This window comes from Garra rufa, chromosome 13 (assembly GCF_049309525.1).
Source record: "Garra rufa chromosome 13, GarRuf1.0, whole genome shotgun sequence".
Classification (NCBI taxonomy): Eukaryota; Metazoa; Chordata; class Actinopteri; order Cypriniformes; family Cyprinidae; genus Garra; species Garra rufa.
In genome coordinates, this window is record NC_133373.1 from 30,842,143 (window position 1) to 30,855,798 (window position 13,656).

Consider the following 13,656-nt stretch of genomic DNA (forward strand, 5'->3'; position numbering starts at 1 on the left):
GAATAATGCTATTGCCAAATAGAAATCAGAGAATGAATTTAAATACAATACAGAAAACATGATAACGCAAATGTTGTCAAACCTAAGAAGTTATTGATGCATTATGCAGTTGTTGAATGTTGAATTACTAACATGCATGTAAAAATCATTATCTAAAAATCATCTATACAAGATTGAACTGAAGAGATGATTTACTAATGAAAATAGCATGCAAAATGTTATTCCTTTCACCTAAATTTTCATATATTACTGAAATCAGTCATTGTGATGCAGATTTGGTCACATTTGTGTCTTCTGTCTTTTTAGCCTGTATTTTTTTGAAAGAAATTATTTTTTTCATTCAGCAAGAATGCATTAAATTAATCAAAAGTGACAGTTCTTTTTAACTTTTTATTCTATTCTAAAAAAAAAGTGTCACAGATTCCACGAAAATATTAAGCAGCACAATTGTTTTCAACATTAGTAACAATTAGAAACATTTCTTGACCAAATCGGCATATTAAAATGATTTCTGAAAGGTCATGTGATACTGAAGACTGGAGTAATGGCTGCTGAAAATTCTGTTTTGTCTTTACAGGAATGAATTACATATTAAAATAGAAAACAGTTATTTTAAATTATAATAATTATTTACAATATTGTTTTACTGTATTTTTGATTAAATAAATGCAGCCTTGGTGAGCACTTCTTTCAAAACACTTAAAATTCCTACTTACCCCAATCACCTTGAGTGGTAATGTATACTATATATTCACAGTTTTTGCATTGTCTCATGTTTTCTTATCCTGCTACAGGCTACCATGCTCCTCAGATCAAACCTCTTCCTGCGTTTCCACTGGGCTCCCATACTCAGCCTGACCATAGCAGCTTACACCCACTATCCCATCATGCCTTTGAACAGTCACCGTTCAGCAGCCATCACACAAGTCCCGCTATGAAATCAGGGGCTAGCCTTCTGGAGAGCAGTGCGATGTGGGATATGATGTATGGCCCAAGACATTTAAGACCAGGCACGTATGGAGATGTGTCCTCTGGTTCCTCTGGATATCAGTCAGGCCATACAGGTGAGATCCCAGAATTAATGTAACGTTAACATGTTGTCATATATTGTTTTGTAAAGCTTATCCTGCATTTATTCACAATGCTTTAGGCACAGACTTGATGGAAGAACACTTAAGGGAGATTCGCAATCTCAGACGGCGTCTAGAAGATTCTATCCAAATCAATGACCGTTTGAGACAACAGCTGGAGGAGAGATTGGCCTCCTCTGGGCGAAATGGAGGTCAGAGATTCACATAATCAAATTCACCCAGTTAGTGTGTTTATGCTGTAGTACTTTACTTGTATGTACAGTTGTACCAAAATAAGAGGGATCATACAAAATGGATGTTATTTTTTATTTTATTTAGTACTGACCTAAATAAGATATTTTACATAAAGACATTTACATGTAGTCCACAAGAGAAAATGAGTTGAATTTATAAAAATGACCCTGTTCAAAAGTTTACATACACTTGATTCTTAATACTGTTGTTACCTGAATGATCCACAGCTGTTTTTTTTTGTTCACTGATAGTTGTTCACAAGTCCCTTGTTTGTCCTGAACAGGTAAACTGCCTGCTGTTCTTGAGAAAATCCCTTAGGTACCACAAATTATTATTATTATTATTTTTTCACCTTTTTTGTGTATTTGAACCCTTTCCAACAATGACTGTATGAATTTGAGACTCGTATGCACTATTACAGAAGGTTTAAATGCTCACTGATGTTTCAGAAGGAAACACAATGCATTAAGAGCTGGGGGTGAAAACTTTTGAACAGAACGAAGATGTGTAAATTTTTCTTACTTTGCCTATATAGTATATTTTTAATTTAGTACTGTCCTTTAGAAGCTACAGAAGATACTTAAATATTTCCTAGAAGACAAAATAAGTTACATTTACCCTGATCTTTAAATTTCAGTTTACACCCCTGGCTCTTAATGAGTGATGGGAATAACGGCGCTATAAATAAACGGCGTTACTAACGGCGATACTTTTTTCAGTAACGAGTAATCAAACGAATTACTCTTTCTCCCGTTACAACGCCGTTACCGTTACTGACAATAAAATGCGCGTTACTATAACTGAGAACACTGAAGCGGTTTTCATGCGAGCAGCGTCTTTCTCAGCCATAGGACCTCTCTCTCTCTGAGGTGTGTGTGTGTGTGTGTGTTTGTGTGTGTTCGGGGCCGGGGCGGGACACATAACCAGTGATGATGATTGGTGTGGCTGTAAACGTGGTGTAACTGAGAACGCGACGATTGGCTTAAATTGAGTAAATTTCCATTGTTTGCCAATCAGAGGCAGAGTAGTGTGGGTGTTCACACACACAAGCACGCGCACGTTTAGTCGCACACACCAACACCCAGGAGTCACAACGATGGCAAGTCCAACAAGTTCAAAGGTAACATTTGCAAACTGGAAGTATAAGCATACTTTTCCCTCGCTGAGGTGAAAGGCAAAAATATTTATGTAACGTGCAACTTATGCAGGAAAAAAAGAGTCTCTCTGCGTCTATGACAAGTAATTCTAATCTGAAGCACCTCACATTGTCACATGCCGCCACAAAATTAGTGGATAAGAACGGAGGTGATAACGATATTTACATTTCTAAACCATCTTTATTTGTGCTTTATTGTTCCACTATAGTAATGATAATATTTATAATAATATGTTGAATCTGATAGTTGTCTCTCACGTTGTCCCACAACAACATTAAACTAGTGTAGATTAGTGTGCAATGTTTTATATTTATTTTACAGTTATATTAATTAGATTTTTTAAGTAACGCAATAATTACTTTGCCTGGTAATTAGTTACTTTTATAATGATGTAACTCAGTTACTTACTCAGTTACTATTTGTGAGTAGTAACTAGTAACTATAACTAAATACTTTTTTAAAGGTATGTGCCCAACACTGCTCTTAATGCATCGTTTTTCCTTCTGAAGCATCAGTGAGCATTTGAACCTTCTGTAATAGTTGCATATGAGTCCCTCAGTTGTCCTCAGTGTGAAAAGATGGATCTCGAAATCATACCAGCATTGTTGGAAAGGGTTCAAATACACAAAAATGCTAAAAACACAAAGAATTTGTGGGACCTGAAGGATTTTTCTGAAGAACAGTGGGCAGTTTAACTGTTCAGGACAAACAAGGGACTCATATACAACTATCACTAAACAAAAAATAACACAGCTATGGATCATTCAGGTAACAACACAGTATTATCAGGCGTATGTAAACTTTTGAATGAGGTAATTGAATGAGGATTTAATTATAAAATCAACTATTATTTTCATTTGTGGACTGTATTTAAACATCTTTTATGTGAAATATCTTATTCAGGTCAGTACTAAATAAAAAATAACATGCATTTTGTATAATCCTTCTTATTTTGATAAAATAATTAACATTACGCAGATTCTGCAAGGTGTATGTAAACTTTTGACCTCAACTGTATTTTTACTCACATGTTTCAAATGTATCTATATTTTCTCTTATAGCAGGGGGAGCGCCCACTAACATCTATATCCAAGGCCTTGATTCTGTCACTCAGCTGTCCAATGAGATTCGAGTGCTGAAGGAGGAAAATCATGCTCTACAAAACCAACTCCAACAGGCCAGAACAGGTAAGATCGTAGTTCTACTGTGTTCATAAGAAATGTTATTAGTAGTGCCACATACCGGCTTCAATATATATTAGCTGTAAATAATCAAACGTATTATTTTGTCAGTGTTCACAATTGCGTACTAGCTTATCCATCTTTATCTATATATAGCTAAAATTTTAGTTTTTATTGTGTGTCTTTCTCATTCAGATGGCAGTAAAGAGATAGAACGACTGAGAGAGGCGGTTCTGTCTGGGCGTGGCCAGTTAAAGCAGGCGGAGCTTGAGGCGGACAGTTGGGCAGATCAATGCAGACGGCTGCAGGCTCAGGTTAAAGAGCAGGCTCAGGCAGTACTGCAGCTTAAACAGGAGAAACAGAACAGCCTGGACAACAATACCAGGTACAATGTCAGACTACAATATCCCTTTGTGTCCTCTCAAGAATTTAGTAGTAGTTCTGAGATTTTGCTCTGGACATACAGTGTGACTGCATTGCATAATATTAGTGTGTATACATCTGTGAACAGGCTGCAGCATGAAGTGAATGTTCTCCAGCAGCAGCTGAGTGAATGTCAGTGTCTAGTGCACACACTACAGTGTGAACTACAGGTGTATCAGAGAGTCTGTGGCACTACTGAGAGCAAAACAGGTAAGAAACAGGTGCACAAAGAGATCAATTATTGCTCATTTTGCCCTACAACTAAATTGTGACTCTGGACCACAAAACCAGTCACAAGGGTCAATTTTTTGAAATTGAGATTTATACATCAACTGGTTCGCTAGGATAGGACACTATTTGGCCGAAATACAACTATTTGAAAATCAGGAATCTGAGGATGCGAAAAATCTAAATATTGAGAAAATCGCCTTTAAATTTGTTCAAATGAAGTCCTTAGCAATGCATCTTACTAATCAAAAACTTAAGTTTTGATATATTTATGGTAGGAAATTTACAAAATACTTACTTTATATACTATTGATTTTTGCCATAAAAGAAAAATCGATCATTTTGACCCATACAATGTATTTTAGGCTATTGCTACAAATATACTCGTGCTACTTAAGACTTGTTTTGTGGTTCAGGGTCACAACTTATATTTTAAAATTACTGAAATTTGTGTTAGATGGAACAATTGCTGCAATCTTGTGCACCTAGCTTTAGTTTGAAGATGGGTTGGCCAAAATTGATGATTGTATAAATGGAGTATTAAAATGTTTTGTGCCCTGTACTACTCTAGGCTCAGGATTGAGTTTGACCTTTGACCTACAAGAGCGAGAGTCTAACATACATTTGTTGGAGCAGCAGCTAAGAGAGAGGCTGGACCAGTGTATGCCACGTCCCTCAGCCAGGAAACAGCTCTTCCACGGTGAGCCAACTAAACATAATCAATCACATAACTCTAATTCACACGTTTGTGAATTCATTGCAACATATTTCTGCATATTTTTTTATTTACCCTGGTCTCACTGTCTGCTATAGACCAAATATCATCTCCTCCTGTTCGAGATACAGGGTTCTCCAGCCCTGCTTCACCAGCTGTGGAACCAGATGACCCTAAGTCTTCTGCTAGTGGTAGGAGTTTTATATCAAACACTTTTCATGCTTTATATAAGAGATAGACTTCACTCAAGTATAAGTGCAAGGCATAGAAAACTGATTATTCAATGCATGTTTTCTGATTAGACTCATCTAAGTCTGGTGCTGAAGCTCTTGAGGGTGAGGCCCCTGACGGCTCCTTCGCCTGCAGGACGGGGCGTCATATGATTGGTCACGTGGATGACTTCAGTGCCCTTCAACAGCAGCTGCTGGAAGGGAAGGTTGTTATCCGCAAGATGGAAGCAGCACTGCAGTCGAGCACAGAATCACATGACCTACCAGAGGTCAGTATAAAGATCTGATTTAAGATGAAAGGCTGGTGTGATATGTGTGCTGAGTGGATGGATCATTCCGAGATTTCTTTAGTAGGGATGTCAAATTATTGAAAATGGAATTAAATTAATTGCATGGTATGATGATTAATGGAGAAAAGCACCACTATTTTACAACTGAGTTTAAATCTGTAGTATTATTTTAATGGTTAATCTCTGTGTACACTGCCGTTAAAAGTTTGGGATCAGTAAGATTTTTTTCATCAAATTCTCATCAAGGCTGCATTTATTTGATCAGCTGTTTTCTATGTGAATATATTTTAAAATATAATACATTCCTGTAATGCAAAGCTAAATTTTCAGCATCATAACTCTAAGTCTTCAGTGTCACATGATCCTTCAGAAATCATTCTAATATGATGATTTATTATCAGTGTTGAAATCAAGTGTTTTGCTTAATATTTAGTTAAAACCTGTGATACTTTTTTCAGGACTCCATTTTAATAAATACGATTTTTTTAAGAATTTTAATTTAATAAAAAGAACAGCATTTATTTAAAATATAAATATTTTGTAACAATATAATCTACCATTTAAAAGTTTGTCATCAGTAAATTGTTATGCTTTCTTTTTTTTTTTTTGAAAGAAATTAATACATTTATTTATTTATTTATTTATTTAATTTAAGAAAATGAAATTAATTATTTCCTTTTTTTTATTTTAATGTAATTATGTGATTTAAATGTGTCTGTCTAAATGCACTTACCATATTTAATGTAATGTTTTCCTGCTGTCTCTCTGCAGGTTTATGTGAGAAACTTGCACACCAGCACTAAGACACTGAAGCAGATTCTGGAGGAGACAAGCTCTCTCTTAAGAATGTTCTGGAGGGCAGCTCTGCCCAGCACTGAGGCCTCGGCCCAGCAGCTCAAAAAGGTCAGAGAGCACTTAGAAAAATAAACATTTCAGTTATTACAACAGGTCTCGGAAACAAGAGCCACTTTTGCATGCACCTGTCATAGAAAAATTCACACTGACAGCAACAGTTTTCAGGAGTGCACTTAATTAAACATGAATTAAATCACGCTGAATGTTGGTTATTTTGTGTAATCCTAAAGAGTTTCTTATAAATGTTTGTGTGCAGGAGCAGTCTTTGAGAAAAGAGGTTGTCACACTGAGGTGTAAGTTATCCGAACAAGAGCAGTTTCTCAGGGACACGATGGAGAATCTAAGGACCTCCAGTCGGACTAAAGACAGCATGGAGCAATTCATCGTCAATCAACGTGAGCTACTCTCTTTTCTCTTCTCTTTGTTCATGTTCATTGTTCTTCTCTTAACTTTATTCTAATTTATTTCCAGTGTCAAGAACACGAGATGTGTTGAAACAAGCTCGCTCAAATCTGGAGGTGAGTCTTTTCTATCATTCATACATGCATTTCTTTTACAACCTCAAGAATGTTTCTATTTGTAAAACAAGTTTCCCCAGTTACACACCCAAATATGTGTAGCCCAAATGGCTTTTCAGTGTCTCAGAATAGTTTTTAGCTGAATAGAAATTTGACAGCAAAACTTACAGGAGTCCATCAGATGATTTAAGCCTGTATCTCCGGTTCTTTCTCACCGGGTTATTTTCCTTCTCCTGTGTGTATCTCTATGTCTTCTGAGTTATTCCAGAAGAATGAACTCAAGATTGCCTCTCTAGGCTGCACCCCTCTCCCTTCATCCTTCTATTCGGTCTCACCCACTCCTTCCTGGTCTGATAGAGGTACTGCGCTCTGGGTATACGTGTGTGTGTTAGTGTGTATGTGTTTGTCTAGCAACACATGCATGCCTGACCAAATCTCACGTAACCAGATGTCCGACCATCAGCATGAAGTGTCATCCAGCATCTTTTTCATACAGTAAAAAGATAAATTTTAACTAACTATAATTACAATTTAAAATAACTGTTTTCTATTTTAATATGATTAATATGAGTGCCGATATACAGCCATATTGCATGGCTACGAGTGTGATATTGCGTTTATACAACAGTTCGACGGCATGAGTGTGTAAATACATAAGAAACAACAATGGAGTGTCTTTAAAACCCTCTTTTGTGAGGGTTTTAATATGGGTAGCCGTGCCGATATGCAGCCATATCACATGGCTATGAGTGTGATATTGTGTTTATACAACAGTTCAACAGCACGAGTGTGTAAATACATAAGATATTGCGTTTATACAATAGTTCAACAGCACAAGTGTGTCAATACATAGAAAAACAACGGAGTGTCTTTTGTAAGGGTTTTAATATGAGTAGCCGTGCCGATATACAGCCATATCACATGGCTATGAGTGTGATATTGCGTTTATACAACAGTTTGACGGCCCAAGTGTGTAAATACATAAGAAACAACAATGGAGTGTCTTTTGTGAAGGTTTTAATATGAGTAGCCGTGCCGATATACAGCCATCTCACATAGCTACGAGTATGATATTACGTTTATACAACAGTTTAACGGCCCAAGTGTATAAATAAATAAGATATTGTGTTTATACAACAGTTTGACAGCACGAGTGTGTAAATACATAAGAGACAACAACGGAGTGTCTTTTGTGAGGGTTTTAATACGAGTAGCCGTGCCGATATACAGCATATCACATGGCTACGAGTGTGATATTGCGTTTATACAACAGTTTGACAGCACGAGTGTGTAAATACATAAGACATTGCGTTTATACAACAGTTTGACAGCACGAGTGTGTAAATACATAAGACATTGCATTTATACAACAGTTTGACAGCACGAGTGTGTAAATACATAAGACATTGCGTTTATACAACAGTTTGACAGCACGAGTGTGTAAATACTGTGGCGGGAGGAGCAAACGACAGACACAGTGGGTGTGGCGTCAGGCCTTGGAGAGGCTTTTATTAAACAGAAAATGAAAGAAAAGTGTCCAAAAGGGAAATAAAGTGTCCAAATAAAAGGGGGATCTGGTGTCCTCGAGTGCTGGGATTTCGTGAAGGATGGGTAGTGTTCGATAGGGAAGGGTCCAGGTAAGGGGCGGAGTCCGGCGGCCGCACGCGCTCCCCGCGTGGGACCGGGGTGCTAGGGGCGGCGGCATCTCTTCGTCCCTCTCGAGCTTTCACGGTGCTTCCAGCGGAGAATTTACGGCCCGGCATCCTGGCCCGTCGGCCGACTCAGGTGCGGTCTTCAGCCGGACTACGGGTCCTTTTGGCTCGTCCCATCTGGCGGCGCTGGCTTCCCTCTTCACCCCTTCCTGGACCCGCGAGGACACCAGCGTGCATGCACGGGGGAGAGACCGGTCTCCTGAGGAGAGGCGCGCTCGGCATTTAAACAGCGGTGGTGATGAGGCTTCATTCCATTCAGGTGCCCTCATCACACGCCGCCAGCCCGAGAAGATTACTCGCCCCTCCTCTCCCCTACACACCCACTCCCGTCGGGAGCCTGGAGAAGGGCGGCGAATAAGGGACGGGGTGGTGATGATAATTAGGGGGGAGGAAGCCGAGTCGTCACAATACATAAGAAACAGCAACGGAGTGTCTTTTGTGAGGGTTTTAATATGAGTAGCCGTGCCGATATACAGCCATATCACATGGCTACGAGTGTGATATTGCGTTTATACAACAGTTTGACGGCCCAAGTGTGTAAATAAATAAGATATTGCGTTTATACAATAGTTTGACAGCATGAGTGTGTAAATACATAGAAACAACAATGGAGTGTCTTTTGTAAGGGTTTTTTATTTGAGTAGCCATTCCTATATACAGTCATATCACATGGCTACGAGTGTGATATTGCATTTATACAACAGTTTGACAGCACAAGTGTATAAATACATAAGAAACAGCAACGGAGTGTCTTTTGTGAGGGTTTTAATATGAGTAGCCGTGCCGATATACAGCCATATCACATGGCTATGAGTGTGATATTTCGTTTATACAACAGTTTGACAGCACAAGTGTGTAAATACATAAGAAACAGCAACGGAGTGTCTTTTGTGAGGGTTTTAATACGAGTAGCCGTCCCGATATACAGCCATATCACATGGCTACGAGTGTGATATTGCATTTATACAATAGTTTGACAGCACGAGTGTGTAAATACATAGGAAACAACAAGGGAGTGTCTTTAAAAACCTCTTTTATGAAGAACTACTGACTTCCACCATGGATTCAAATCTAACTTTGACAGTTTAACAGCTGAGCCTAAGCCTCCATTACCAATTCGAAAACGTCACTTTAGAACTAGTAACAAAGGAACGTTGAGTTGCTTCATTAAAAGCTTAGTGTATTCCTATATTAAAAGCTTACAGTTTTATGTAGAATAGATTATTATGAGAGCAGAGACCGAGACACCCTAGAGTTCCGAAAATGTCAAAGCAAATATTCAAATAGACATTATCTTTATTCACAAACTGCATATTTGAAGTCTAAGCAACTACATTCTCGCCTAAAACGCTAAATTCCATCACACAAAAACCGCCATGACTCTCATAAAATACTGCAAGCGGAGTGATTCGAACGGTGTTCCGATATCACTAGAATATCGCATTCCTCTCAGCCAATCAGATTCAAGGATCAGAGAAAACTGTTGTATAAGTATATACACTACCAGTCAAAAGTTTTCGAACAGTAAGATTTTTAATGTTCTTTAAAGAAGTCCCTTCTGCTCACCAAGCCTGCATTTATTTGATCCAAAGGACAGTAAAAACAGTGAAGTTTTGAAATATTTTTACTATTTAAAATAACTTTTTTCCCATTTGAATATATTTTAAAAAGTAATTTATTCCTGTGACCAAAGCTGAATTTTCTGCATCATTCCTCCAGTCTTCAGTGTCACACGATCCTTCAGAAATTAGTCTAATATGCTGATTAGCTGTTCAAGAAACATTTATTATTATAATTATCAATATTTAAAACAGGTGAGTAATTTTTTTCAGGATTCTTTGATGAATAGAAAGATCCAAAGATCTTTTAAATAGTTAAAATATTTCAAAATTTGACTGTTTTTGCTGTACTTTGAATTAAATAAAAGCAGGCTTGAGGAACAGAAGAGACTTCTTTTAAAAAACATTAAAAATCTTACTGTTCAAAAACTTTTGACTGGTAGTGTATATGAAATATTTGTTTATTGTAGCATTCCAGCTGGTCAGATGGGAATTGATCATGTCAGTTGGCTCTTTTCATTTCTGTGTTTTGCACACACTGAGACTAGTCAGACCCATCAATAACATAGTCATCACATAGTATGCTGCTCTCGCTTGGCTTGGAGTGAAACTACAGAACCAGTTTTTGTTTATTTGTTTGTGCATAATCTAAAAAGGAAACATTTGCTTTGTCCCTTTATGACTCTTGCTGTCACTCTTTGTTCAGGTGAGGTCTCAGGAGTCTCCCTCCAACATGCCTCCTCTATTGGTTGGAATTTCGTGACCCCTGGCGCTCAGGATCAGCACAAATCCATGACAGCCTCATGGCCTGCACAACGGCGTGACAGACAGCACCTCCTACAGGTGCCCAGCAGAACAGACTCCAGACTGCGTGCTGCTGTCCCTCCCTCTTTCTGATCAATCATCACATTAGATGTCCTGGATCATGTGTAGATCTATCAGTTAGCTTTATTTACTACATAAGAACCACCAAAAAGCTCTCAAAGTTGCATTTGAGTAGATTAGTATTGTAGATGTTTGGATTAGCAATCATGTCTTCAACCAAAGTAACATCTTCCAGGTTTGTGTTTGGTGTTAGGGTTTATATTGAACCAGCAACACAAGTCATGTGCAATTATAATACTACTGTGCTACCAGCCAGACCTGCTACACTGTAACTGAAAGTCACCCCAGGGATGAGCTCAAGACCGATGGTGCAATAATATTTCAGTCAGCCTGCTACTGTAGTCTTGGAATGGGAATATCCCAGTACAGTTTTGTTGCCAAAGTTTGAGTCTATTGCTCTTTATGAACTAAACCTCTGCTGTGTTTTGTCCCATTAACCTAATGTAAACCTTACTTCCTTTTGTCCTTAAATTTTCCTTTTCTTTTTTTTTTCTTTTTTTTTTTTTTTTAGCCTTTTTCTGTTTTATAATTTTCCTGTGCTGGAGAGTATTTTTTGAATTAATTTTTGGTTTTGGTCCGAAAAAAAAAGAAATCTGTTTTATATTTCTATTTGCTGTATCAGCTCTTCTTGATGGACCATTTTTATTTTGTTTTCATATTTGTTTGTTTCGCATTTTTTTCGTTTGCTTTTGATCTGTTTTGTTTATTTTTGTTTTGTTTCACATTTTGTTTCATTTACTTTACTTGTTTTGTGTTTTGTTTATTTTTGTTGTTTTGTTCTTTTTTTATAATAGGCAATGTCTGCAAAACTGGTTTTCATAAGATAAGTGACTCACTTGAAACGCTATCTCAACATTACTGAGTTAGAATTATTTTGTTAGTCTTTGCAGACAATTTAGCAAGACACCATAATGCTACATATGTGTAAAGCTGGACTGTTCTAACTGTATGTGGCTTTGAAAGCCTGTTGCTCTTGCATGATACACATGAATTATGCTGTCATTTGCAGTATTTCAGTATTCCTCAATAGTGCAAGAAGTCCTGGGGTTTCTGCTGTATATGTTTAATGATCTGGTGCCAGTTTGTTTGCTTTGTATATTTTGTGTTAGTTTATGAGACATCTGTTTGCTGCTGTCATTAGGTCAGGCATGCACACGTTATGATGACAAAAGAGAGCCAGGGGTCATTTCAAGTCAACCTTGCACTCGTTCTATGACAATCAAATATTTCTCAGAGGTTTGTAATTTTGGCATTTCAGGTGTTTCAAATATTGGTAGCAATGCAATTTGATTATAAATTTCCCTTTGTAAATTAATGTAAACTGATTGAGGGTTGTTAATGGGTAATGCATGTGTATTTCAAAGAAAAGCAAGGAGGAATCTCAAAACAAAAAGGGAATTTAATAAAAAGGGAATCTCATACATGTCTCATTGTGTATTTTTGTCTGTATTTCTTGTTTATGTTAATAATTATGTCTTATCTAAAATTCTTGGGTTTTTCTTTTGAAACATTTTCTCCAACACATTGGTCTTAATAATACATCCTTATACCAGCAGATGGCACAGTATACTTCCACTTTCACTTCCAGTATGAAAACTTCCTGATTATTGGGATAATTTACTCACCCTCGTGTCATCCAAGATGTTCATGTCTTTATTTCTTTAGTTGCAAAGAAATTATGTTGTTTGAGGAAAACATTCCAAATTGCAGTTTTTAATGCAGCTTCAAAGGGCTCTACACGATCCAGCCCAGGAATAAGGGTCTTATCTAGAAAAACGATCGGTCATTTTCTTAAAAAAAAAAAAAAAAAAAAAAATGTACTTTTTAACAACAAATGTTCGTCTTGCACTTTTTAACCACAAATGTTCAATGCGCATGCGCTCTTTAGGCATTGCGAAATCACATTGGAAAAATCTTGCGCGTTTGTTCGCTGTTGTGTACTTTGGTTCAGAAAGGTAGGGCAGGGTGAAGAACTACATCTCATTTTCTCCCTTAACTTAAAAACCGTCCAACATCTTTGTTTTACCCTTTTTTTTGTGAAGGGCGTTTGACTTACTTTGCTTTGTAAACACTGGGTCAGAACTTCCGCGTTATGTCATGCTAGTGCAAGTTAAATGTTTGTGGGGAATAAAGAGATTAGTTTTGGTTAAAAAGTATTTTTCTTAGAAAATGACCGATCGTTTGGCTAGATAAGCCTTATTCCTCAGCTGGGATCTTGTAGTGTCCTTTGAAACTGCAATTTGGACCTTCAACCTGTTGACCACCATTGAAGTCCACTATATGGAGAAAAACCCTATAATGTTTTCCTCAAAAAACTTTTCTACTCAAGAAAGAAAGCCATGAACATCTTAGATGTTTGCTTACTTATTACATGTTTAATGCGTCATGCATATTAGCAGCATAAGTAATGACATACTCAAACGCTTTTATCAGGAAGCATTTTGCACTGTTTTGTGTAAGGAAGGAATAATTGAGGACGGGCCGTTACACACGCGAAGTGATATAGACATGAGTACAAGAACTGTCTGGAACTACTTTCAGATCTTTTGCGTCAAAGTGGAATAAGCCAGTTCGCTTA

At 37.4% G+C, this 13,656-nt stretch overlaps 1 protein-coding gene across 2 annotated transcripts in view; it reads left to right on the forward strand.

Moving 5' to 3' along the window:
- pde4dip (phosphodiesterase 4D interacting protein) overlaps window positions 1–12,497 on the forward strand; it is a 39,028-nt gene extending 26,531 nt beyond the window's left edge. For both annotated transcript variants that reach the window (XM_073817181.1, XM_073817182.1), the window contains 13 exons: window positions 795–1,064; window positions 1,151–1,282; window positions 3,544–3,669; window positions 3,859–4,048; window positions 4,175–4,296; window positions 4,886–5,014; window positions 5,128–5,220; window positions 5,332–5,528; window positions 6,321–6,452; window positions 6,661–6,799; window positions 6,876–6,922; window positions 7,191–7,281; window positions 10,900–12,497. In XM_073817181.1, coding sequence (XP_073673282.1) covers window positions 795–1,064; window positions 1,151–1,282; window positions 3,544–3,669; window positions 3,859–4,048; window positions 4,175–4,296; window positions 4,886–5,014; window positions 5,128–5,220; window positions 5,332–5,528; window positions 6,321–6,452; window positions 6,661–6,799; window positions 6,876–6,922; window positions 7,191–7,281; window positions 10,900–11,090 — 1,859 coding nt within the window. In that variant the 3' untranslated portion in view covers window positions 11,091–12,497. The remainder of the gene's footprint in view (window positions 1–794; window positions 1,065–1,150; window positions 1,283–3,543; window positions 3,670–3,858; window positions 4,049–4,174; window positions 4,297–4,885; window positions 5,015–5,127; window positions 5,221–5,331; window positions 5,529–6,320; window positions 6,453–6,660; window positions 6,800–6,875; window positions 6,923–7,190; window positions 7,282–10,899) is intronic.
- The last annotated feature ends 1,159 nt before the right edge of the window (window positions 12,498–13,656 follow it).